The 24,483-nt window shown below is 36.4% G+C and overlaps 1 protein-coding gene across 1 annotated transcript in view; it reads left to right on the top strand.

The window, feature by feature from the left end:
* Nucleotides 1-587: 587 nt before the first annotated feature.
* ODAD2 (outer dynein arm docking complex subunit 2) overlaps nt 588-24,483 on the top strand; it is an 87,493-nt gene continuing 63,597 nt past the window's right edge. Inside the window, exons 1-9 of the mRNA XM_069777719.1 lie at nt 588-825; nt 1,998-2,155; nt 3,507-3,702; nt 4,264-4,370; nt 4,784-4,920; nt 5,950-6,066; nt 8,907-9,127; nt 10,819-10,953; nt 11,161-11,305. Coding sequence (XP_069633820.1) covers nt 602-825; nt 1,998-2,155; nt 3,507-3,702; nt 4,264-4,370; nt 4,784-4,920; nt 5,950-6,066; nt 8,907-9,127; nt 10,819-10,953; nt 11,161-11,305 — 1,440 coding nt within the window. The 5' untranslated portion in view covers nt 588-601. The remainder of the gene's footprint in view (nt 826-1,997; nt 2,156-3,506; nt 3,703-4,263; nt 4,371-4,783; nt 4,921-5,949; nt 6,067-8,906; nt 9,128-10,818; nt 10,954-11,160; nt 11,306-24,483) is intronic.

Here is a 24,483-nt window from a genome sequence, read left to right as displayed (position 1 = left end):
GCCGCGGAGCGCGGGCGGGACGGCACCGTGCCGGGCGCGCCGCGCTCTCCTCAGGGACGAGGCCTCCCCTCAGCGACGAGGCCTCCCCGAGCTCGTCTCGCTGCGGTGGCCCTCGGCCTCCCTAGGCTTGACGGGCGGGTCCGACACTCGCCTTTTTCGTCCGTTTAAAGAAGGTGTCTGGGGGAGGGGGGGGATCGTTGCTGGGGGTTGTATGTGTGTGTCTGCCTGCCTGCCTGCACGTAGGGTTTTTAAGAGTGGGGTTAACTTCACAAGGAGAACCCGAGAGCCTTTTGTGGCAGCCACGACAGAGGCCTTCTGCGGTCAGTTCCTTGAGTTTCTAATAGCGCCTGGAATTAATTAAGATGACAAAACCTTTGTTTTCACCTGATTTCCCTATTTCCTTAAAACTTGCGAGTTGTCTTCTTCAATTCCCCCCTCCCCACTTCAGGGATTTAAATGAGTTAAAAGAATCTAATCATTCCTAGATAAGTTTATTTCAAATTATAGCAGCCGCAGCATATTGCATTTATCATTTGAGAGCTCAGTTTGGTGATTCTGTGTTTCTTTGCTAAGGTGTACCCCTTGGATACTAGTTGAGACCATGGGAGCGGCGTTGGCAAGAGCAGCTCAGTGGACTGCTGCTGGTTCTGGAACCGGCACACTTGAAATCACCCCTTTGAACGAATCTCTTTTAAATCAAATTATTAAGTTTGCAGAGGACTTCAGCACTAGGCATCCCCAGGAAGCAGCGTTTGTCTTCAGAGAGCCCCTTGAGTGGAAAACACAATTGGGCTGTTCAGTATTTGAAGAGGGTTATGAGATCCAGTAAGTCTGAATTAGTCTGGTTTGAAATACTGAAGGTGAACTTCGAAGCAAAACTGTGCTCATTTAGCATAAAGAAAACCTTAGTGTATTTGGGAGGCTGAAATGGGTGGGGTTTTTACTGATATATATTGAAAATTTTCATTTAAAATTTGTAGGGGTTTTTGAGAGTTTGAGACTATTCTATATCTTGGTTGTGATACAGACCTGTTTAGTTGGTGATTTATACAATTTGCACTGTCTGTTCCTAAGACTTTTTACAACATGTGTCTAACAGTGATTAACCCTGTGATTTCCATTAGCGTTAGGAGTGGCTCCTGTGTGGTGGGTTCACCTTGGCTGGCTGCCAGGTGCCCACCAAAGCCACTCTATCACTCCCCCTCCTCAGCTGGACAGGAGAGAAAAATACAACGACAAGCTCATGAGTCGAGATAAGAACAGGGAGATCACTCACCTGTTACTGTCATGGGCAAAGCAGACTCGACTCACAGAAATTAGTTTATTGCCAATCAAAAGTCAGAGTAGGATAATAAGAAATAAAAACAAATCTTAAAACACCTTCCCCTAACCCCTCCCTTCTTCCTGAGCTCAACTTCACACCTGATTTTCCTTACCTCTTCACCCCCAAGCAGCACAGGGGAACGGAGGGTGAGAGTTGCGGTCAGTTTATTTCACTGTTGTCTCTGATGCTCCTTCCTCCTCACAGTCATCCCCTGCTCCATTGTGGGGTTCCACTCACAGGAGACAGTCCTCCGTGACCTTCTGCAATGTGAGTCCTTTCCACAGGCTGCAGTTCTTCATGAACTGCTCTAGCATCAGTCCTTTCCATGGGGTGCAGTCCTTCAGGAACAGACTGCTGCAGCAGGGGTCCCCCACAGGGTCACAAGTCCTGCCAGAAAACCTGCTCCAGCGTGGGCTCTTCTCTACGGGTTACACATCCTGCCAGGAGCCTGCTCCAGTGCAGGCTTCCCAAGGGTTCTCAGCCTTCTTTGGGCACATCCACTTGCTGATTTTCAGTGAATAAATGGGTTTACCTTGGAAGTTTTCTGAAATACAGTTTAAATAAATTGTGTATGCTTTATCATGTGAAGCTTGAATAACATTCAAGATTCTTCTCTAAAATTTACTCTTTATTAAAGTTCTTATTTTAAAAAGATATAATTTAATTTTTCTAGTGGAGCAACTGTTCAGTCTGAAGCCAAAGGTAAAGATGGCCAGCCATTGCTTCTCCTCACAGCATCAACTCTCAGAGTTCGCAGTTTTGACCAGCTGTCCCGTTTGCTACAAATTGCTATGGAAAAAAAGCTAAAGGAAGCACAGGCATGCCTTGAAGGTTTAATTTCCTCTTTTTTTTTTTTTCATCTTTCCTCTCTCTTAAAAAGTATGTCTTCTTCAATTCATGTTTATGAAATGTGAAGAAAGGCATGCCTTCATTTTAAGTATATAAGAAGGTGTTGATTCATGAAAGTGGCTAGAGGTGCTGATCCAGAACTTAACAAAGTATCTATTTCTTCTTTTATTTTCAGAGAAATCAGTAACAGACAAATCTGGAATAAAGTTAAAATAAAACTGTTGAATCCCATATACAAATTCATGTGTACTGAGCTATCGCAACAGACAGTAGGTTTAAATTTCTGAAAAAGAATGTCTTTTTGGAGGCTAATAGCAGTTTTTCTTATGTTTGTAGTTTAATCCTCCTTTAAAATGTTAAATCCTCAGAAAATAGCCAAAGAAAAACTTACATGCTTAAGACATTCTTAGCTGCACAAGGTTCGGAGTGAGCACTTCCAGGTCCTTCTCACAATGGCTTTTAAAATACAGGTACGAGTACTTCTACTGTGTCATATTCAAGTCCTAGATTTTCAAACTGACAAGAAGACCCTTAATATGCTAAACTGGATATCCTCCTCTCATTGGAGGTAGAAGAGTTCACTAATATTCTTTGATAATATTAGTAGAAATTGCATCTGCAATACTAAAATATAAATGCGTATACTGGATCAAACTTCAGATCCATGTAATCCAGGGTCCTGTCACTGACAGTGATCAACCATGAATAACAGGGAAGAATAATATGGACAGGATATCATGCAGAGGCATTCACAGATGCATGGGACTTCATTTGCAGGAGCAGAGCAAAATGTTTTTGTAAAACCCATTGACATCCAGTTATGTCATTGTTTACCAAAAAGAACAGCTGGCATAGCTGAAGAAGTAATGGAGCCATTGGGAATGCTGCTAGAAAATGTGAAAGATATTTTTTGACAGTAAATCATATTTCCAAAATGATTTTTCAGTGAGTTAAACCCATTGATTTTCTGTTTTGGTGATCAGCCAAGCATATTTTCTGGAAAGGGGGCTGTTGATAAAGGGAGGTATTTAATATTCACCTCTTGGTTGAATGAATCTTAATCTTTGTTGTGAAAAGCAATTTTGTTTGCTATGAAAAATTTCTTTTTATTCTTAATGTTTTCGTATTTTTTAAAATGCATTTCAAATTACAAGAGGTATATGAAAGAATACATCGTAAAGTAATATTTGATGAATAACTATGCACATTATTAAAGTTCTTATTGTAAATTAATAGCATCAGAATTATTAGGCAATTGAGATAAAAAGTGTTTGTCTTGCCTAATCATTTTTAACATAGTATCACATTATATGATTCTGTTTCATGTTTACAGCTAACAGAGATCCTATAATGAAAATTCTTGGCCCTGAATGTGGGACTGTTGAAGGAGAAGATATGTCCATGTTGCATTTACTTGAAAAAGTGAAAAAAGATGATGACCCTGAAACAGAGATGAAAATGAAAATCTGTCTTCTTCTTCATCAGCTGGATTTGCAACTGCTTAGTAGTTCTTTGAAACACATTTCACAGTGAGTGCATTTCAAGTGGAAGCTAAGCATGTCAGCCAGTGGTTGGTTTTTTTTTTATTGTTAAATCAGATTGGTTTCAACCCACAACATGTGCTTTTGGTGTGACATGAAGAAATTTATTGAAATAACTTTCACTGTTCACTAAAAAAACCATTTTTTTTCTAAAGATTTTGTTGTAGGTGTGGGTACGCAAGTGTGTGCCTGCGAGTGTGGGGTTTTTTATTGCATATGTTTTGCATTTTGGTAGCAAATTGAAGTCATTTGTACAAACAACAAAGTTGCAGTTAAATATTTTCAAAGAAATGTTTGTTTCTTCATGGAAGCATATTAAGTATTACATTGAGTCTGTTTCGTAGTTGTAACTAAGCATAACTTCATATTAGCTATAGAGCTAAAATTTCACTAAACTACAATGACAATGGAAGATGACCCATTTCCACATTTTTGTTGCTACTATTAAGACTCAATGTAAAAGAAAAAAATTATGTAATATTCTCCTTTCATTTCTCTGAGTACATCCTTTTGATGAATACATTTTAGAACATTTTCTGTTAATTGCAGAGATGTAAGACTTAATCCAGCTGCTATAAATAACGAAGTGAATCTTCTCAAGAATTTCTCTGGGAAAGGAGAAGATACAGTACTGGAATCATTGGAATATACATCAGGTCCACATCTGATCATATCTCATGTTTATATATACCCTTATCAATTAATTAATTATCTTTATTAATTAATTTTCATAATAAACTTCAAGTGTTTATTTGTACTTTAAACTTAATGCTGTTCTTCAGCCTTTACTTACAGTAATAATCTCCAATTATATGAATATCTTCAGGGGAAGTAGAGGAAGTGAACTGAGTCCCTGATCCTGAAAAGTGCTAAGCACAGTTGCAGTTCTTGGTTGGATTGGGCCACAGGTCACAGAGCTTTGAATGATTAATTCCTAATAGTATGAAGTCGTAAGAGTAAGATATTGGTTTGGGAATTTGATTTGTATACATGTTATATTAATCATCAAGCATAACTATTAAAAAATACTTTTAAACTGGATAAAAACACTAATGCTAATTCATTACAGATTACATGTTCTGTAATGGATGCCGAGCTCCTCCCTGGAGACAAGTGCATGGAGAAATTTGTTATTTAGTCATCAAACCACATGACACTGATCCTTTGTATATCACTTGCAGCACAGCAGGAGTGTTTTTAAATGGAGTAAGTAATAATAAAGGATATCATGGAGTAATGAATGTTTTTATATGCTAAAATAAAAAATCAATCAGGTTTAGGGTAGTGGTATTGAGGCTGTAAGACCTGCAGGGCTAGTTTATTGGTACAGAAGGAGAAGACACAGTAATAAATGTGTGCTATTTTTCCTATATGTTTTGAGTGCTTTTTCTATAAGTTTTATACTAGGAGTGTGTTCTGCACTCTTTGCTAGCAGTGTTTGTTTAAACATGCCCTAACAGTCCTTCACACTATTCCTATTCCAGGGTACTGTGGGACTAGATGCCTTTCTAGTGCCTCATTGCTCTTGATCTGAGGTGTAATATTGTATGTGGCTAATATAGCTTGCTTTTGTCTTTTTATCCATGATAAGGAGTTCTTTCTTTTTTCAGTGGAAGCTTCTTGGAAATTATGTATCTCTCTTCTTCTACTTTTCATTTTGGTTACCTCTTTCCCTACAGATAGGTTTTATTTAGGCATAATAGTCCTTATGTGTGTTGAGCAGTGACCAGAGCTCTTACATTCATTTTGAAGAGACACTGATGTCCATCAGGCGTAACTCCATAAATTGATTTCCTGAGAGTTAAAAAATCCAGGGAAATTTTGACTTAGCATGTTTTCAATGGATGAAGCTCATAAAGCTTAGGCTAGTCAGGTCGTATTATTTTCTGATCCTTTTAGACATCTGCCATACTGCACTGGAAGCTCATATTTACTTGGTTGTTTGCCATAAGTCATAAATTCTTTTCAGTAGAACTATACACAGTACAATTAACTGGTAGTAATTACTTGCAGAATTCTGTGTAAGATCTTGATTATCTGTTGGGATCCATGGAGGTGATCCATGCATCTTTACAAAGCATTATTGAAGTTTGGTGGACTCTGCTGAGCATGAGACTTCTGTACCTAATTCATTACAGTATGACCTCTGTGCTCTTTAGCACTATTTTATAATGCAGATTAAAATACCTGTGTAAGGCAATACTATTATAATTTTAAATTTATTCTTTTTTTAAGGGTCAGCAAAAGGGTAAAGATGACATTGACTATGAAAGAAAAAGTGATGTATATAAAGATATTGTCACATTTTTAAGCAAGAGATCACCTAGATTTGTAGAAAATATGGCTAAACAGGTATGTATTTACTGATTCTGGGTGTATATTCTACTTTGTACAAACATACATTGTATATTGGTAAGAATTACATTATAAACGTGGCTGAACATTTATGTTCTTCATCAAAGATAAATCTGTGATTAAATGAAGAATTTTAAAGACTCTGAAATGCATTTATTATTTTTCTTTGGGTTTGTTTCAGTTTCTGCTAAATATGTTCCTTTTGTAAATAGCAAATAATACACTATTTCATGTATTGCTCTGTCATACCTAATGAAGTTTGATCCAACATGTGAGGTCAGTTTCTAATTTTGCATAAAAAGTTTTGCTCATCTTCGGGTGTTATTCTTTATGGAGCACTGGAAATACTAAAGCAGGAAAAAATGATCTCCTTACGGAAAAGGTCAAGTTTTTATGACTATTTTTCTGTGATCAAAACCACTTACATTTTAATCTTCATTCTTTGTAACCCAAATACAAATAATAGCCCAACATTTTTCCAAGAACTGCCTGATCTAAGTATCAGAGCTGAGTTTAGCATCCAGCTTACACACTATGTGTTGCTTCAGCCACTGTAACATGCAAGTATTTTGGATTTTATTTAGAGCTCTATATTAGCTAGAATCACACAGTGCCACTACAATTTTAGTTGTTTCATCATTCCTGATAAAAACTCTTTTTTTCAGATTTCTGATGTGGTTGTAACAGATTAATAACTTGGTGGTAAAAATCATTACAGGCTAAAACCTGTTGAAAGTTTTATTGTGGTTATTTATATGCAATTTTAATTATTGCAAGAAGGAAGTAATTAACAGGGAAATTTTCTTATTCTTTAGTTTTGATTTTCTAGGATGTAGGGCTGATATTTATTTTTCTTGAGATACAGATACTTGACAGTTCTGAAAGAACAGAGCATTTCAAGTTGTACACATAAATACAGTAGCTTATATTAACAGTAATGGAATTAAATTTGTAAGTTGTTCCGTTTGAAAGTGCAATAAGTTCCAAAATGTGTTTTATTTATCCCATAGGCAAGTATTTTTTTAATGTTATATCTACATATTGGTATTGGTTTACATTTCATAAATGTGACAATATATGAATGTTTTCAGACATAATTGCTGGTTTAATGTATTTTCAAAGTGATTTGGCTTCATTTGATGGTCATGAAAGGTAAAATATGGTAATATTGTAATAATTTTTTTACAGTTCTAATCCTAAATATTAATACAGATGAATGTTAATATCGATAATAGAGATAATATACCTTTACTGGTTTTCTGTTCTTATAAAGATACTGTAGCTATTCAAGAAATGTGTACACTTACTAAATAAGAGTAAATAAATAGAATTCATCCTGTTTTCCTTCAATTGTCATATAAATCACTTAGTATTCCCTGACTGTGTAAATAAGTTTATGCTGAAGAGTATAAATTATACCTTTTTAATGGTTTAGGAATATCATATCATATTGCCTTGCTGAAGAGCTGGTTTAGTACATTCTGCATTCTAAAACTAGGATTTAAACAAGTTTAATACTGTAGAGCTGCAGAGCATTTGTTTTTGAGGGAAAATCTCTACTTTAAAACTCTGAAAAGCAGAGAAAATCTGTATTTCCAAGGTTGCCTATATGAAATAAATTATGACTGGAAATAGTTTTGATTTTTTTTTCTGAGGAGAGGAGAGCTTCAAAAAGCTCATTACGTAGACATATATTGCAAAACCAATTAACTTTTAGAATATCTTCTTGGCCTTGTTTAAGCTAACATTTAGAATTGCTGTGTTGGCATATAGTGCTGTAGGAAACACACTTTTTAACATGTGCTTAGCTGGTCAAGCTACAGCATCAATTCCCCTGTGATTTGTCTAGTTTATTGTTAAAGTGTCTTGTCTAGAGTACATTTTCAGAATGAGAGAATTAGCATGAGTTAGTTTATGATTAGACAGTTGAGTCAGCAGGCCTGGAACAGCCGATTCACATCAGGGACTAGTCAAAAACAGACCATACTGTGACAGTCTCCTTAAAACTGCCTTGAATCAGATACATAAAGGAATGTCTTCACCTATCTGGTAGTGACAGCTGCAATAATAACAATAATAAGTAATGATTGTATGCTGTCTTTCCTGTAAAAATTGAATATGTTCCAATAGAGAATAAGAGTTGACAAGAGTCTTTTCTGTTCTGGGTATTTTTGATCAGCCATGGTACTAGACACAGACAGCTGAAGGATTGGTAGGTGCCACTCAGCTCCATTCTTGTATGTGACTTGTTCAACAATGTTTTGTCCTGAGAGACAGAAGATGAAAAAACTGAAATGGAATGTGTTTATATTAATTCTAAACTATATCAAATTAAATTAGTTGGAACTGAAGTCTAGCAGTTTATCATAGCCTATTTTCAGTTTTATGTTCATTATTTTTTTGTGGGAATTTTTTGTAAATCCTTTATGCAGGGAAATAGTTTTTATATAAATGATCCATTGAAAGCAGAATGACTGACTTTGCAATTCTAGATCTTAAAACTCATTTGGAATTAGGTTCTATAAAAGTGCTTGTGTCACAAATTATTTAACATATTAGAAATTGAACAACACCCAATTTTCAGCTATGTTCAAGAAGTTCCAAGTTTAGCTAGTTCATTTATTTCAAAAACTTTAATTTGCACACAGTAACAGCTACTTTCCAGATTAACGTTTCATTCTTTTAAAGGCAATCTGATTTTATGCTTATAATCTAAATCTACCTTTAATACATACATTTTAAGCACAGCATCCTGGAATTGTGCTTATAACTTGTTGTTTTAATATGCATTATTCATATACCAATATGACTGACAAACTGTCTCCTTCTTTTATTAGGAATATAATTTTTTTAAAGAACCAACATATGAGAAGAATTATCAGCGTATGGAAGTAGTTGATGCTAAGGTCTCTGGCCAATCCCAGAACCTTTATGATCTTACTGAAAAGAATGTATGTGAGAAAGTGAAAAGTTTTGCAGCAAGAAGGAGATCCATTGACAAGAAAAAATTAGAACCATCTATGAAGTGGAAGAATACTGGGCTTTCTGCTTCCCACAGATAAGTAGTTATCTTTATAACTGATTTTTCTTGTAGATCTCTCTAAACTGTGCTAATGATTGGACTGCATGTTATAGGTTTGCATTATTATCTTAAGTTAGGAGCAATAAAACAAAATTTACTACATGTTAATTTCTAAGAGAGTACAGACTACCAAAGAGTTTTCTTCCGTCATGCAACAACTTTGATGATGGTATGTCATTTCCACAGCAAGGCAGGGAAATATCTTGCAACCATCTGCAGTACTGGTCCTCCAGGACTGTGATATTATCGTATTTTTGGTGTAAAATGCCCTTTAAAGCAAGACAGAGTAGACAATCTAATCTAAAGTACACTTTCTGAGGGAGGCAAAAGAGATCCAGGATGGAAAATTAAGATGACTCTTACTTATACTATCAATTTTTAATGATTTCATATTATATGAGCCACTTTTCTAGCTCTGCTTAGCAACAGTCTTCACTAATGAGATTATCTCAAAGTTTGGACACCCAAAAATAGAGTATACATGTACTGGATATTGTTGGATTTGTCTTTTGAAATCAGAACTCCATTCTAATTTCATGTTTCCTGATTTTGTGTAAATGAAGGAAGAATAATATCTGAAGGAAAGGCTTTGATTACCACCCTACAAAAAAAGGCATTATCTTCTCAAGTCTGCCAGTTTGACATCTTGCAAGAAACATTTTAAGAGATTTTGGATGTGACCTACAGTCATCAGTTAAAAAAATGTGGTTTTCCAGGGACAAGATCTTATCTTTTTCCACATAGAGTCTAGATGTAGTAAAATTGGCTGTAATCATGAGTAGTATTCTCTTTTATTGTTGTGACTGTGATAGTATGACCAACCCAGGCTCGACATTTTGTTTTCACAACATTGTAAATTAGGGACAAAAAAGCACCAGAGATTATGCCCAGCTAGGCCTCGGAGTCTTCTTCAGAATATGAGGAAAGCAAGGTATATTATATTCAGCATGATCAAATCTCTGGAACAGCTCAAGTGTGTGTAAGAACTAGGTAGACTAGAACTCTTCTGCCTGGAAAGAAGTTGACTGGGGGACAATAAGACAGATAACAAAAAATCATTAATGGAGATGGTAAATAGGGAACAGATAGTTACTGTCTGTTCTAATACAAGAATAAAGGGCATCAAATGGAAATGAGGCAGTGAGACCAGTTCAGAACAAAGGGAGAGATTTCTTCATACAACACATGGCTAAGCTCTCAAATTCTATGCCACAGCATGGGAGAGGCCATTTGTTTATGTGAGTTCACATTCATGGAAGAAAAATCCGTCCAAAACTATTAATGCAAGGACAATCAAGAGTTCCCTGAATCACAATTTGCTGAAGAATATTCTGGAAAAAATAATTTCCATGTTCTTCCATTATTCTTCTACTGTTACCTAGATAGCTGCTATTGGTCATGATTGGAGATGGTATCCTAGGATAAATGGACCTGTGGTCTGTCTGCATATACTCATTCTTTGTTCTTGTATCACATACAGATCAGCATAATATAATTTTTCTAATATTTCACTATTTTATTAAAGCAAAATTAGTCAGTTAAGACAGAGCATACTTTCTTTTTAATGAAGTTTATTGTGTAGGATCATAAGCTCATATGTACTGACATATGTGTCCAACCATACCTTTTTGCTTCTATGTATATATATAATAATTTTTTTTCAATAAAAACAAATATTTTAGTGACAAGGCTGCAAAAAAAGATACTGAAGAAGAAGGGAGAAGTAGTACTGTGTCTCTGAAAATCAAAAAGAAAGCCAGTGGCATTTCTTCTGAATCTGTTAAAATACGAGCTTCGAAATGGTATGGGTTACTTATTTTTCTTCCTTCAATTTTTTTATTTTCATTTTCTGTATCTACAGTAACTATCACCATACTTAGTATTTGGTATCATCAATTATATATTTCTAATTCTGTTATCAGGCAGTGTTGTCATACCTGTTTAAAATGTGCTTGTTCATACTAGATTATAACTGTTTAAAATGGGTGATGCTGTTTATTTGTTTTTAGTAAAACATCGGGCAGGTTTGAAGACATTAGTGAAAGTTCGTCAGAGACTGAGGAAGATGAAGAACAGCCTGTACGTCATCAGGAAGGAAACACCGATTTGCCATCGGAATACTGGGGAATTCAGAAACTTGCAAAATATTTAAAGGTAAATAAGAAGCGTTGATAAATTGTATTTAAAAAAAAACATTCTACTCTTTACCTTCTACATCTGAGGACACCAGACCAGCTCCTCATCCTTTCCACCTTCCATATATTTTAGAATAGCCCTGCTATGTAGTATGTTCAAATCCTGGAACTGTGGACTTTCCTATCACACACCCGTTTCTCCTGCATTTTTTTTATCTGCTATTTTTGGCTTACACAGACCCTTAGATTAAACCATCTGTTCAGTGTTATTTAAAACTTAAGATGGTATAATTTCTTTATTAATTATTGGGTTTCTGTTTTGCTTTTTGGGTGAAACTTTCCAAGATATTTCTTTATGTGGATAATAACTTTCAAGAGTTTTTATTAAAACTGAATACTTGCCTAAAGTCTTTCATCAACTATGATTAATGCATGACTGAAGTAATTCTAACGTGGTCTTGTGTCTGGATAGATGCTGTTAGTGGACAAGAAAATGTATGATAAACAGGCATCCTCTAAAACGAAAAAAGGTTTTTTTACACAGACTTGTTGAAAATCTTTTGGAACCTATAAATATAGATGTTTAGAATTCTGTGTATGTCTGAAACACGTAAAAAAACCAACAACCCTGTACTATTCTGGAAAATTCTAAAACTAATTATGTTTTTCCCTCAGGAGAAATTCCTTTACAAGTTTGTACTGGAATTTATGTACTGTAAGTTACTAATAAAAGCGCTGGTTTATTTGGTTTTTTGAGTACAGCTACAGAGTATACACATCCGACTGATAAAATGATGGTGCTGGCGTTTGGTACAGCAGAAATACTTGTGAGGAATAAGAAAAGCTTTGGCTCCTTCCAGTCCTTTAACCGTTGTAGAAGAGTAACTCAGTCTTTTAAACTGTGTTCAGTGCACTCTTACTGCTTGTTCTCAGTTCATGTAACATTCAGCATGTAACTTGCTCAGGCTATCCACTAATGCTGAATACACAATATATACTTTTTGCATGATACAATTGTTTCTATTTGCATGTAATTACATTCAAGGTGGTGTTTTCAAATCTTTCAGTCTACTAATAGCTTCCTTCTCTCTGTCTTATGGACCATCTCTTTGTACTTTTCTGAGAGCTCAGAGAAATAAACATGCTATTAGTAAAGAGCCAAGGTCCTCCTGGAGAGGATACTTGAAATTCATTACTAGTGATGAACTCCCTGAAATCTTTTCATTGGCCCATTTATGGACCACCCTCTTTACTGTCAAGGCTCTTCTCTCCTGGTTACATAATTCTGAAACTCCCTTTCCTCTCTAGATCCTTCATATAATCATGTTTAGATTTTAGTATTGGACTTGATTCAATACTGAAATGTATCTACACTTGCATGAAACCATTCTGAATGAAAAGTGAGAATGGCAAATAGGAAAATATATTTTTCACGCTCCTCTTTTAGAAATGAGTATATTTTGTTCCAGTTGTCAACAAGCAAAATTACTTCATGGCTTAGAACTAGAAAAAGAAAGGGGAGCATTGTTGATCAAATTGTGAGTACCTGTTAAGAAGTGTTTATAATACAAAATTCCATAATATGAAAAAGGTTTGTTATGAAAATTCAAATGTATACTTGTTTATGTATTCATGCACACCCAAGTCTTCCAATAGTTCTTTAAATATTAAAAAAGTACTTTAAGATGTACTTAAAATAGTTCTTTGTTGATTCTTAGCTACGTAAAGCAAGAAATCCCTAGTGTCAGATAAAGCTGAAAAGAGATGCCTCAGTGGCATTTCAACCACAGACAGTGGTTGAAATGTTTTATTGATGGAGTGCTACTTTAGCTTGCACATGGAATTCATTTTAATTCAAGTATAAATACTGCACTTCTGGCCAGACTTAGGAGATTTTTTGGCATTCTTGTTGTTCATGTAGGCAAGTGTTCATGACACATGCAACAGAAGAGAAAATAAATTTATGACTATGATATTTAAGTATCTACAAGCATATTTATATAGAAGCACAAATTTCAGAGAGCTTGTGTGTCTTCAAAGGTACTATACATGGTTTGCATGTCTTAAAAATATAATAAAATGCCTTAAGTAATAGATGTTTGAGATACCAAGTTAGAAAATACAATAATTTGTAGATGCAACCATTTTTTTTACGTCTGCTAAAGTAAATGTGAATCACAATTCAGCAAGACCCTGTAAAAGATCAATTTGCAAACACAAAACTTCCATAAAACCTGAAAGATACCTAGGTTTTATACTAATGTTAGATTACCATTAAAACTTAAAAAGGCGGTTGCTTCCTATATAAAGCAAACTTGCTAGATCCTGTGAATTTTGCCTGTAGGCTATGTATTTTTATACCTCTTCATGGAAAGAAAGTTCCAGCGCAGGGGAAATGCCCCTCTGACTTTTTGCCCTTCTCCATTCCCTGTCCTTTCTGGGAAAGAGCAGCCATGTTGGAATTGCTCCACTGGGAAGCAGCTGCTTCTGTGGTCTGGCTCCTTGTCCTACCTTCAAGCTTCCGAGGGCTGTGAAGCAGAAGATTGAACATGTGTGCTCTTGCCGTGTCTCCCCATTGACTTAAGAATGGGCAGCGAAGATAGATCAGTGAGCTTGGTGATGGTGTTGTCTTAGGCATCTTTTGGGGCTAGAGTAGATAACATTGGAATGAAGTGTTCTGTTGATGTTTGTAACAGATTTCACACTATTTATTAAAGTAGTGCTTCTGAAGTATTAGATTTCTAGAGGAAGGACTACATTTTACATGTGAAAAAATTTAGGAATTGGGTGAAGGGGTCACATTTTACAATGATCTTTTTACTAGAAATGGGGAATATCAGGTAGAAGTGCAGAGCTGTGGCAGAGCTTTGGCTGTTCACTGAAAAAAGAAAGGAGAAAAAAAAAGGTGAGAGCTGGGCACAATGCTTTGTGCTGCCTGCTGTTGAGCACTGGTTATTGCCAGTTTTAAGATAAAATTGAGATGTTGAGAGGTGAATTGGGGCTGGTGACTGTGCCAGGAATAACTCCAATCTCCAGAATAAGTCTTTAATCCCTTAAGCCTTTGTGCTGCTTGGTTTTGGTTCCCTGTAAGGGTGTGATTTATATGTACACCTATGCCAGGGTGAGCTTTGGATAGAGTTCTGCAGGACCATGTCAGTTACAGAATTCTTCCTTCAGCTTCTTATCTGGAAAGTCATTCTAATTTTGGCTATATTTCAGGGATACACTAGTGAAACCAGTCAAATCTCACACTTCATGTGAAATATCCACTAATTTCATATCTGTTTTGAATTACTCCAGTTCAAACGACTTCATTCTCAGAACAGCATTGTGTTTCTTTTCTACTTTGGAATCATAGCTGGACAAACCTGCTGTATCTCCCCAGGTGTTTGCATCTTGTGCCCCATCCAGGAGCTGGGGAAAGGCTGTGGCACTGCACAGGAGCTAGGGAGGATGTGCCCTGATTATGGCCTTGAGCACCAGCTCCCAGGTGTCCATGTGCCCTGGTGCTGCATAGCAGTTGATGGCTGGGAAGGGAGGACGTCTGTCCTATGACTCAGTGAAATCTCATTCACTGGACAAGGAAAAGGTTGAAAGAACTGTGGGATACACCGGGTATTCAGGTCTGCTCCACAGCTGCATTTTGGCAGGAACTTTGGAAGACGGCTACGTTTAAGCAACATTCCTGTAGCTGGCAGGAGGCCTCTCTGTATTGGGCTTATATTACAAAAAGATGGCAAACAGACCAGGGAGGCAGGAATGTACAGGAATATTCCTTCTGGTCTTTGCCTCTTTCCTTTTCTTTCTCTCCAACCCCTCTAAAAGTCCTCACTTATTTCTAGGCAATTGGGTCAAGGAAATGAAAGTCTGAAGAGACCAAAGCTATGGGTCTAGTTCTTACAGTGCATGTATTGCAGTGAGTATTGGCTGGGCAAGACCTACTGCCCATCACTTCTGCTTCCCCTTTGCAGTGTGAGCAGAGCTGAGCCAGGAGGATGTAGTGTGATTGCTGCACCGGAGACAGTTTACTTCCTCTTCTCAGGAAGCTCAAATTTGTCAGTTAGGGAAATACAACTATGTATTGGCTTGCAGGAAGGAATAGTGGATCCCCAGCTAAGCTCTTTGTACATGGAAGGCACTAGCATTCTTGGGGAAGAAAGGTACAGGTTAGAAATGCAGAAAGTCAGACAGTGAAATGATGCAGAGAGGCTCTGCCAGGAGCTAAGATGCAGGATCTGAAATGAGAGGTTCATGTAAATATTGTTGATAAACAGTATGGGATAGTTTTATTACCCAGAAAGAGACAGGAAGACGTCTGGAGGTTGGAATTTAGGGGCTTGGGGCAAGCCAGGGTGCAGGAAATCCGTGTATGCATGAAGGGTAGGAATGTGGACAAGGAAGATTCAACCTATTACAGAAACAGGGAGCCTATTTCAGAACATTTGAGGACTAAATCTTAAATGGCAGTTGCATGTGTGGGGGGAGTTCTTCTGCACTCTGTGTGCAAGGTTTACAGTGTGACATTTCTCTACTTGGAGGGGAAGAAGGAGGCAGTCAACAACTGCTTGGACACTTCCCTGCTATGCATTAATATAAAGTCAGTCACAGTTTATCTCTAAGGTGAGACTTGTCATATCTGAGGTCTAAGGTTTTAGATATCTGAAAAATAGATGTCTTCCTCATAAAGAGGAAGGTAGAAAACATCCAGCCTTTCAAAATAAATTATTACTTTTCTGTGCAAATGAAAATTGTGTAGCAGTCTCCGCCCTCCTGTGGTTTAACAGGTGGTGTATACAGCAACTCTTTTATATGAACCAATTATAAATTTATGACACTTGCAAAGATATTGATGTGGCTTGTAGATTTTTCTCAAAATTTGTATGAAATAGAGGATAGACGCAGTATTTTTTAACTGCATAATGGAAAAGTATAGCTTTCTTAAGTTATAATGGTATTGGAAACATTCCAAATTATTAAAATGACACTAGTACTCACTATAAAATTTAAATTGGCTTCATAAACTATGCATGGATTAAGAAATTGATTGTATTTTGGGATTAGCAGAAAAGTAATTGTTTTATTCTAAAATGCAGAACCTCAAAAGAGACATGAACATATTAGCCTAAAGAATAAAATGGGTCTTCAAAGACTAATTCATTAAAAGTGAAACTACACAAAAAGTAATTTTAAATTTTGTAAGACATGAAAAAATAGTATTAGTATTACAGTGTACCCCCTAAAGTACCAATTGTTTATTTACTTATTTTACACATTGTAATACTGCTCAAAAGATTAGTGGTAGTCATAGAAAAAGTCTAAAATATCTGGTATGTACAGATATTCCTGACCAACAAACTGCACAGAGAACTGCAAATACAAATTCTGAGGAACTAACTCTCTATTTCTTGACTCTGCTTCCATTTTTCCAGGAAGAGTTACCAGTGGGTAGAACTTTACAAATATGATTGGATACTTAGATGATTAACATAGAAGTTATGAATTTGGTCAGATACATAATGAAGTTAGAAATCATTTTTTGTGCAAAATTAGCAAAGAAATTTTATCTGTAATCTTGAAATCTGGCCCTACTTGTGGAATAGATGCAGATATTAGAATCTAATAGAAGTATCTTATCTGTTTAGGAAATATATTGCACATTATATTATTTTTTCCACAATTTGTGGATAAGAGTTAACTGGTTTTTCTTTAAAATATCACATTAGCAAGACTTGCATGAGATTATATTTTGGCTATTAAATACAAAATAAGCATAGATAAGTGCATATAAAATATTTTTGTATATAAAATAATTTTGCCACGGTGTAATACATCTTTTCAGGACTGACCAACTTTGCAGATAATTTACCTGACCTTATTAGCAGAATGTCTAACAATAAATCTTTTTATCTTCCCTTACGAAAGTATATGGTGGAGTAATATGAAGGTGGTTATTCAACTGAACTGAAAGACCAAAATGAAAAATAAATTTTGCTGTAGCTTGACTAAGTGGTAGACTGTTATTTTTCAGAAAATACCAAATGTATGAGACATAATCATGTGCCACCTGCTAGTGTTTCTAGGCACATGTTTGGCTAACCTGTCAGCCTTGGCAAACCTGTCAGCCTTCATATCACTCTCTTCTCCACTGTTCACGAATATCTTTTGTTCCTATCTTCCAGTATTAGCCAAGATTTTTTTTTAAATTTCAGTAAAGAATGTGATTACTGAAAAAAAATGGAATAAAAATATGGTAAAACTGCATTTTATAGTTAAGATATGTATTTTTTAACAACCTAGCCAGTGCTGATCATGAAAAAGAAATCTTTTTATGATAAATTTACTGGGTAGGAAATATTGGCAAATGGTGAACTCTCAAATTATTATTATAATTGGCAACTCTGAAGCACTTGCATAGCTCTCTCCTCAAAATACTGTACAAACAATCATTCCTCATCACAAGAGACATATAAAATTCATAACAGCCAGTTGATTTTTGACCATTAACACCAACTCTGATGACTTTCTGGGTAGTGGAAGTTTAATTAACGTTCTGAGGGTCACCTGTTTCTAAGAGTTTCATACCTGATGATAAAAGACAAGATAGAACTAAAGAAAATAAAAGCAAAAAAAGTAGAATTCCACAAAAAATGAGAAAGAAGAGATGGTATGTCAAAAATTAAGGGCTGAGGAAAAGAATGTAATATAACTGAAGTTTGATTCTCCTCTTTCTGCAGGATTTTATTCTATTGAAAAGCAGGTAATTAAACTAATGAGCTACTGTTTTGACACCTTAACTACTGTACCTCTAAAATAATTATAAATTGCCACAGCTGTCTCAGTCTGACTTAAGCCTTTATAATCATGAAGTAGATAATAAAATTGTTGGCTTTCCTAAAGGATTAGAACATGATTGTGTCTGAAAGCTACCAAGAGTTTTAAGAAGTGAGAACAGTGTTCTTCATTGGTTTTAAGTGTTCCACATTGGATCTAGGCTCAATTTAATCACAGCTTACTATACACAGTTATTTCAGAAGCATGCCTGTGCTTCAGCCATGTCTTAATCTATAATTGTTTTTCCTATGATCTCACTAACTTCAGTTTTTAAGTTTGCTTATTTCTCCAGAGAACGTTTGTCCTTAGTTTTTCATAAACTACTGGTATCATTTTGTTTTTCTTGCAAAATCTTATTTGGCTGGTTTCAAATGACACTGTCTTTTCTGTCTGCTCAGTGCTTACGAAGCTTCAACAGTGTGTCAGCTCTCCAGTAGCCTGTTACAGGCACAGGTCCTTCCTAGTTCAACCTCATTAAATTTTCTCCACAGATTCACTTCCACTGGTTTCCCAAAGGAGTTGGATCCATAAAAATAAAATAGCTGTAATAACATTAAGGCTTTTATTCTCTTTGTGAGCCAAGTGCTAGGAAAATCAAAATTGCTGAGGCAGGTCTGACACTGTCACACAAGGTCAGTAGTACATCTGTATTATGGGCAGCCTATGTCACATCTCCAAGTCTGTAGCCAGGATTTACAAGTATCAGTGTTAAATTAAAAAACAGTAGTGCTGTTTGTTTAGTTGGGTTTTTTTGTTTGTTTAATCCTAGACCCTCTTATCTTTCTCATTCAATCCTTATTTCCTGCTGATTTCGGCATGTTCTTTTTAAGAATGTGTATGCTTTATTTTCTTCAGATGAAGTGGCCAAAGAGTGGCCAAAGGCAGGGAGGGGGCTGTATCCTTGTTCTAGCACCAAGACATAAAAGTCAAGACCTAGATTGGGATTCTTCTCACTCAGCTCTAAATGTAAACAGTAGGTGTTTGTAGCTGAGCTGGGCATTCAAGGCTACCTTTATGATCAGTGGAAAAAATATGCACTTTAAGGATATGATTCATCTGACATTTTAAGCATCTAATTCAGAGTGAGATGGATCACGTTTTCAACTTCATTGTTGACTTGCTCTCAATTAACAGCAATGTAGGATGGCTATAGATGACTCGATCTTAATTATCAGTAATGTAGGATGGCTGTAGATGAGTGAATTTAGACAGATGACTCCCATCCCCACAGTCTTGCGCATTTGAAATTGTCAGTGAGTGTAATGTGAAGTAGTCTTTTGAAGGCCTACTCTTAATCTAGATTCTTTATGTATTTGGAAATAGGGGCTTGCATACTTTCTGGCCGATTTTCTTTAGAGTACTTAGTAAGGATTAGCCTTTTTGGTAACAGCCTTAGAAACTAATTGTCAGTCCTCAGTTAATGGGAGAATTAATTGATGGGCATCTGCTAGATACCTGTGCTGTAACTTTGGCCTAGCCAGCTTGGTGACTGTGCTTGAGCTTTGTTTACATAGACAATATGCATGTGATCAGGATCCTATAGATTTATTTTGCCTCTAGTTCTTCAGAAGGGTTTCGGTAGACCAGACCTACTGGCTTTGCACAGCTTTTTACTTTCTTGTCACCATATGCTGCACTGTCTTTGGAGCTCTTCAGGGAGTGGGCTGCAAAGTATCCTCACATTTTTATGATGGTTCTTCTGACACTGAGTTGGTGAACAAAGAGAGAGGCTGTCTGGATTCTGGAGAAAAGCAGGAGTAAATAAACATCTGGAAGGAATTTGCAAGAATTAGCTGACCAAAAAACCAGCAACATCCAATTTTGTGACATCTGACTAAGATTGATGTTGTCTGAGCAATCAGAAAAGCAAAGGAAAAAAAATCCAGTAATTTCTACACAGATGCAAAGGACCTTATCTGCCTTCTGGTCACTAAAACATATATATTTCTTTGAGGAATCATATGAATCTAAGTTACTCACTGTTCTGAGAAACAGCATTTTTGTTGTCTTTAGCCAAGAATCACTTTTAAGTTTATATCTTGGCCTTATGAGTTACTTTGGTCTATATTAGCCCAACTAGCTGTTCTCACCTATCTGTATTGGCACATAATGCATCTGAGAGCTTGTTTGTTTGTTCTTCTTGCAAAACAAATTTAGCCATATGTAGCAGTTTTCCCGAAAGAACATTTTCTGTTCAGTTGGTACCTTTTAGCTAGTTGGTATCTTTTAGGAGGGTATCTTTATGGGATGGGAGGGAATTGGGAGGGAAGCATAGCTCAAGGACACCATGAGCCCTCAATGTTCACTGCTCATGTCAAAGAGACACTTTGAAGGCCGTTGAAGGATGACTGTAGAGTAAGTTAGTCTCAAGAGCTTGTGATTCATGTAGCATCACATATGACTTCAGCCAGAGACTGAAGGCAGAACGGGAGGAAAGAAGGCAGATAAAGGCTGACATCAGGTAGAAGCCTATATAAAAAAATTTTTGCAGGTAACTGGGCTCAAATATTTAAATTTAAGGAGATAGCCCACTTGCAACATGACAATATAGGACTGCAGCAGTCTTAGATTGAATAAAGTTAGTCCTGAATGCCAAGGCCTGATTCTGTTAAACTTGATAAAAGCGCTCTTTGCTGGCCTTGCAGAGGTTTTCAAGTCTGCACCCAGCTTTGTTCAGGACACAGAGTATGCAGGTACTTGTATAAAATCAATCATCTCATGATGAAATGTCTTTATAACTCTCTGGTCAGCCCGCAAGAGCTGAAGGCATTGTATTGTTTGTATAGGCACTATAGTCTCATGGGAGTATAGGGTATTCAGGCTTACCAACAATACAGGTATCCTGCTAGCACTGATGTCCTCTATGCTTGAAGAAGACACAAATGCCGAAGACTTGGGTGCGGTGCACACACCTGCTGTATCCTATCTTAGCGTCCATGATGATCCTCCAGGCTCTGAGTTACTACAGAGAGGCTTGTCTTTTTATATACATAGTTACTATCCCTTTAGAGCAGGCAGCAAGATGGAATACAAATATCTTCTTTAACCTCACAACTGAACATGTTTTGTCAAGCTGTGAGTGGTATTGGCCATGTTTCTGATGCTCATCAGGCAGGCTGAGTATATGTATGATGACATTGCACACTGCTATTACAGTTACTGTGGCAATGGAGTTCCCACCCCAGAATGATTCGTTACTTGCTGGTAGACGTTAGCATGACCGTTTCTAGAGGGAGTTGTCTGACCTTTTGGCCACAGATGGAGGCATGCAGAAAGCTTTGCATTTCAATACCAGAAAGCATTGAACGGAACAACTCTCCCATTGTGTGTGTCTTACCAAGTGTGTAAGTCTCTGTTTTCCAGAGCAACCTCTTCTGAAAGCAAGGAGAGGGCAGGACAGTGACTGAGATTCAGTATGTCATGATCCAAACAAACGAGTGAGCAATCTTCCTTCAGTTAGGGCTGAAGAAATGTGTGGCCTGTCACTTTCAAAAACATGACCCTGTCATCAAGGATGCTGAGGTAAATCACCTGTTCAGGGACTCCATCTGTGTTAGTGATAGTGGCAGCTGAAGGCAGTGTACTGCTGAAGAGATAAGAGGGTACCAAGGAGGGTGGCTTCTCTTACAGAGAATGGTGAAAGATTATTGTTTGTGCATTAAGTACAGCAATTTTCATATGCTAAAAGGGCCTGTCATGGTGGGCAGAGGAAGTCTAGGATCGTTGCTGAAGCTGAGTTCATTCATGCTGGAGTGTCATTGGGAGGCTGTGGTGTGAGTTGGAGACAGTCTAAGACTTACTCTGTAAATACAGTTACTTCAAGACACTTTACCAGATGAGCTGAGGTCTGAACTCCGGTACAGCTATCAAAGGTACTACAGGTGGCCTATGGTAACTAAAACCTAAGCCAGAGCTAAAACTCATTCTTGAATGGTGACATTTTGCAGTAACAGTAGTTTCTGATGGATCAATTAGATTAAATCCCAAATTAACATCTGTTGCAGTAATCTGATCTAGAAATCACGGTGGGATCGTGGGTTTGTTGTGCACATTACAATCTTTTTATTTTTCTCTCCAAATTTGTCTAGCATTGAAAAGTGTGGTCCATTGTCTTTACAAAATTCTCCAGATGCAACTGGGGAACAAATACACTCCTAAACTGAAAATTTCACAAACGAGAGGAAGATAAACTTGCACTGTTAAGATATTATATATTACCTTGGCCAGGTTTTCTGTGTTTTTTGGGTCAGCATTTCACTTCTCTCCAAGTTTGAGGTTTGAGAAGTTACTGGGAAAATCATTCCACTATTCCTAGTCCAATGAAGTAAAAGTTCATGTGTTTGCACATGGACTCCATTGAGTCTTACCTCCTCTACAGTAGAATCCAATTACTATGAATCAGAAAAGGAAAGCTAACAGAATGGATACATGTCTTGGGAGAGTTTTCAAGAGGGAATGAACAGGTGCCTAACAAAACCTTCTGGTTCACTCAGAAAATAATAGACTTACTCTCTTGTTTGGAAACTAATTTCTTTTCAATTTCATAAAATATGGTGACAATTTAAACTCCCTGTGTCTGGGTCATAACATATATGTCACTTCTGCCACTGTCAAGGGTCAGGGTCAACGTATTAATGTGAACAGTTTGGATTTTGTGATTTTGTGATGCCTGTGATTTTCCACTGGCTTTACTTATATTAATCTGTATGGTTTACATACTGCCAGACTGTAGCCAAAGAATGCCAGAAGATTCAGGAAGTGGGGCAGGGAATTATTCCATAACTCAGTTATACTTGTCCATAACTCATCTCTTAACAAGTTGCAGCTTGTATGTTTTATAAACTAAAATGAAAAATTGGAACTAGTATTTAAACTAAAACAAAACTCAGAGTGTTTAGAGGTTCACTAGCATAGGAAAATTGCCTTGCTGAAGTATATTATACATATTATACTGCAATACTCAGTCTTTCATTAAGCTTTATCAAATTTTATTTAAATTTTGAAGTATTTTCCAGCAGAAAATTACAAAATGGTCTGTGATTTGAGAGAGTCAAGTTCAACAGAAAATCAAAAATCACAAAGGTATAAATGAAGAATTCTGTTTCATGCTTTACTACTTTTTTGGCTTTCTTGTTTTATAAAAATGGCAATATTTTAATAATATTTTTGGCTGGGATTCCACTTAAACAATGTTTTTGTTCTAGGAGTTTTTTCATTCCGTTAATGAATTTTAATTAAATAATTTCTGGTATAACAGTAAAGGTTTCTATAATTTGACCTTTCTTTTGGATATCACATAAAGCTATTTGTTCGTTCAGTATTTTCTAAAAATATATTGACTTGGTAGGTTTGGTCTGAATTTTGTCAAGTATATTGTAATTGCCATTCAGATTGTATATACTCATAATCAAAAGTAGGGTATTATTATACATAAGAATGACAAAACCGCCCACAAACAGCAATTTTCTTTCCTGTTATTCAGGCACAGGCTTACTATCACAGACATGCACATTAAGGTATCTATGCAGGACTTACTTAATACAGTAAATAAAATGAACTTTTACTATGGCAAAATAAATTTCAGCCATAGGTCTAAACAGGAAAAAAAAAATCCTTGACATTGCCATGGAAGGTAAAACGATATTTCATTTTCTGGTTGCATTCAGTTATATTCACTCTAAATCCAAATTGAAATTAAATAAATTAATAAAAACCCCTCCAAATAGGTACCATATTTATAGAGAAGTTTGTGAGCCAAAAGCTGTATAATTTTCATTTTATTTCATCTTGCTTTCTCTCAGGAAACTGAATTGCACTATAAATTGATTGTAATGTTTATATTTTTCCATGCATGTATGTGCATTTTACTACAAATTGGGCAACACATTTGGAATCATCTTCTTTATAGCCTTGTTAGTACTTTTATTACTTGTACTCCAATAATGCCTTTAGGTTTCAGTTGAAAGTGGGGATGAAAGATACTGGGAAAAGGCATCTGGCCAGTAGCAGGCAGGAATTTTGTCAAAGGACTCAAAGACCACTGGTATCCTGAGTCCAGGTATGGTGCCTTTCTCATAAAACTGTCCTTTCTCTAGTGTCATTTATGACAATTCTAAACTTTGATACAGGTCTTTGCTGTAGGAAGACCAAAGTGGCATAATAATGCCACATACTATGTGAGAGGGTTCAAGCAAAAGGAATGGGGTAATTCATGCCATAAAGTGGACTGTACCAGGTTAGATACTCCATGGGTCACCTGTACAGCTCCTGTACAATCATCTCAGCTATCTGAAAAGCTAATGTTTCTGCCTGCTGGCGGATCATCTGCAAAAACGTTAATGGTGTTTACCCTTTCCAGAGATTACT

Source organism: Haliaeetus albicilla, chromosome 2, assembly GCF_947461875.1.
Source record: "Haliaeetus albicilla chromosome 2, bHalAlb1.1, whole genome shotgun sequence".
NCBI lineage: Eukaryota > Metazoa > Chordata > Aves > Accipitriformes > Accipitridae > Haliaeetus > Haliaeetus albicilla.
The sequence above is the reverse complement of the archived record's forward strand: the minus strand, read 5'-3'. Positions and strand labels throughout refer to the sequence as shown.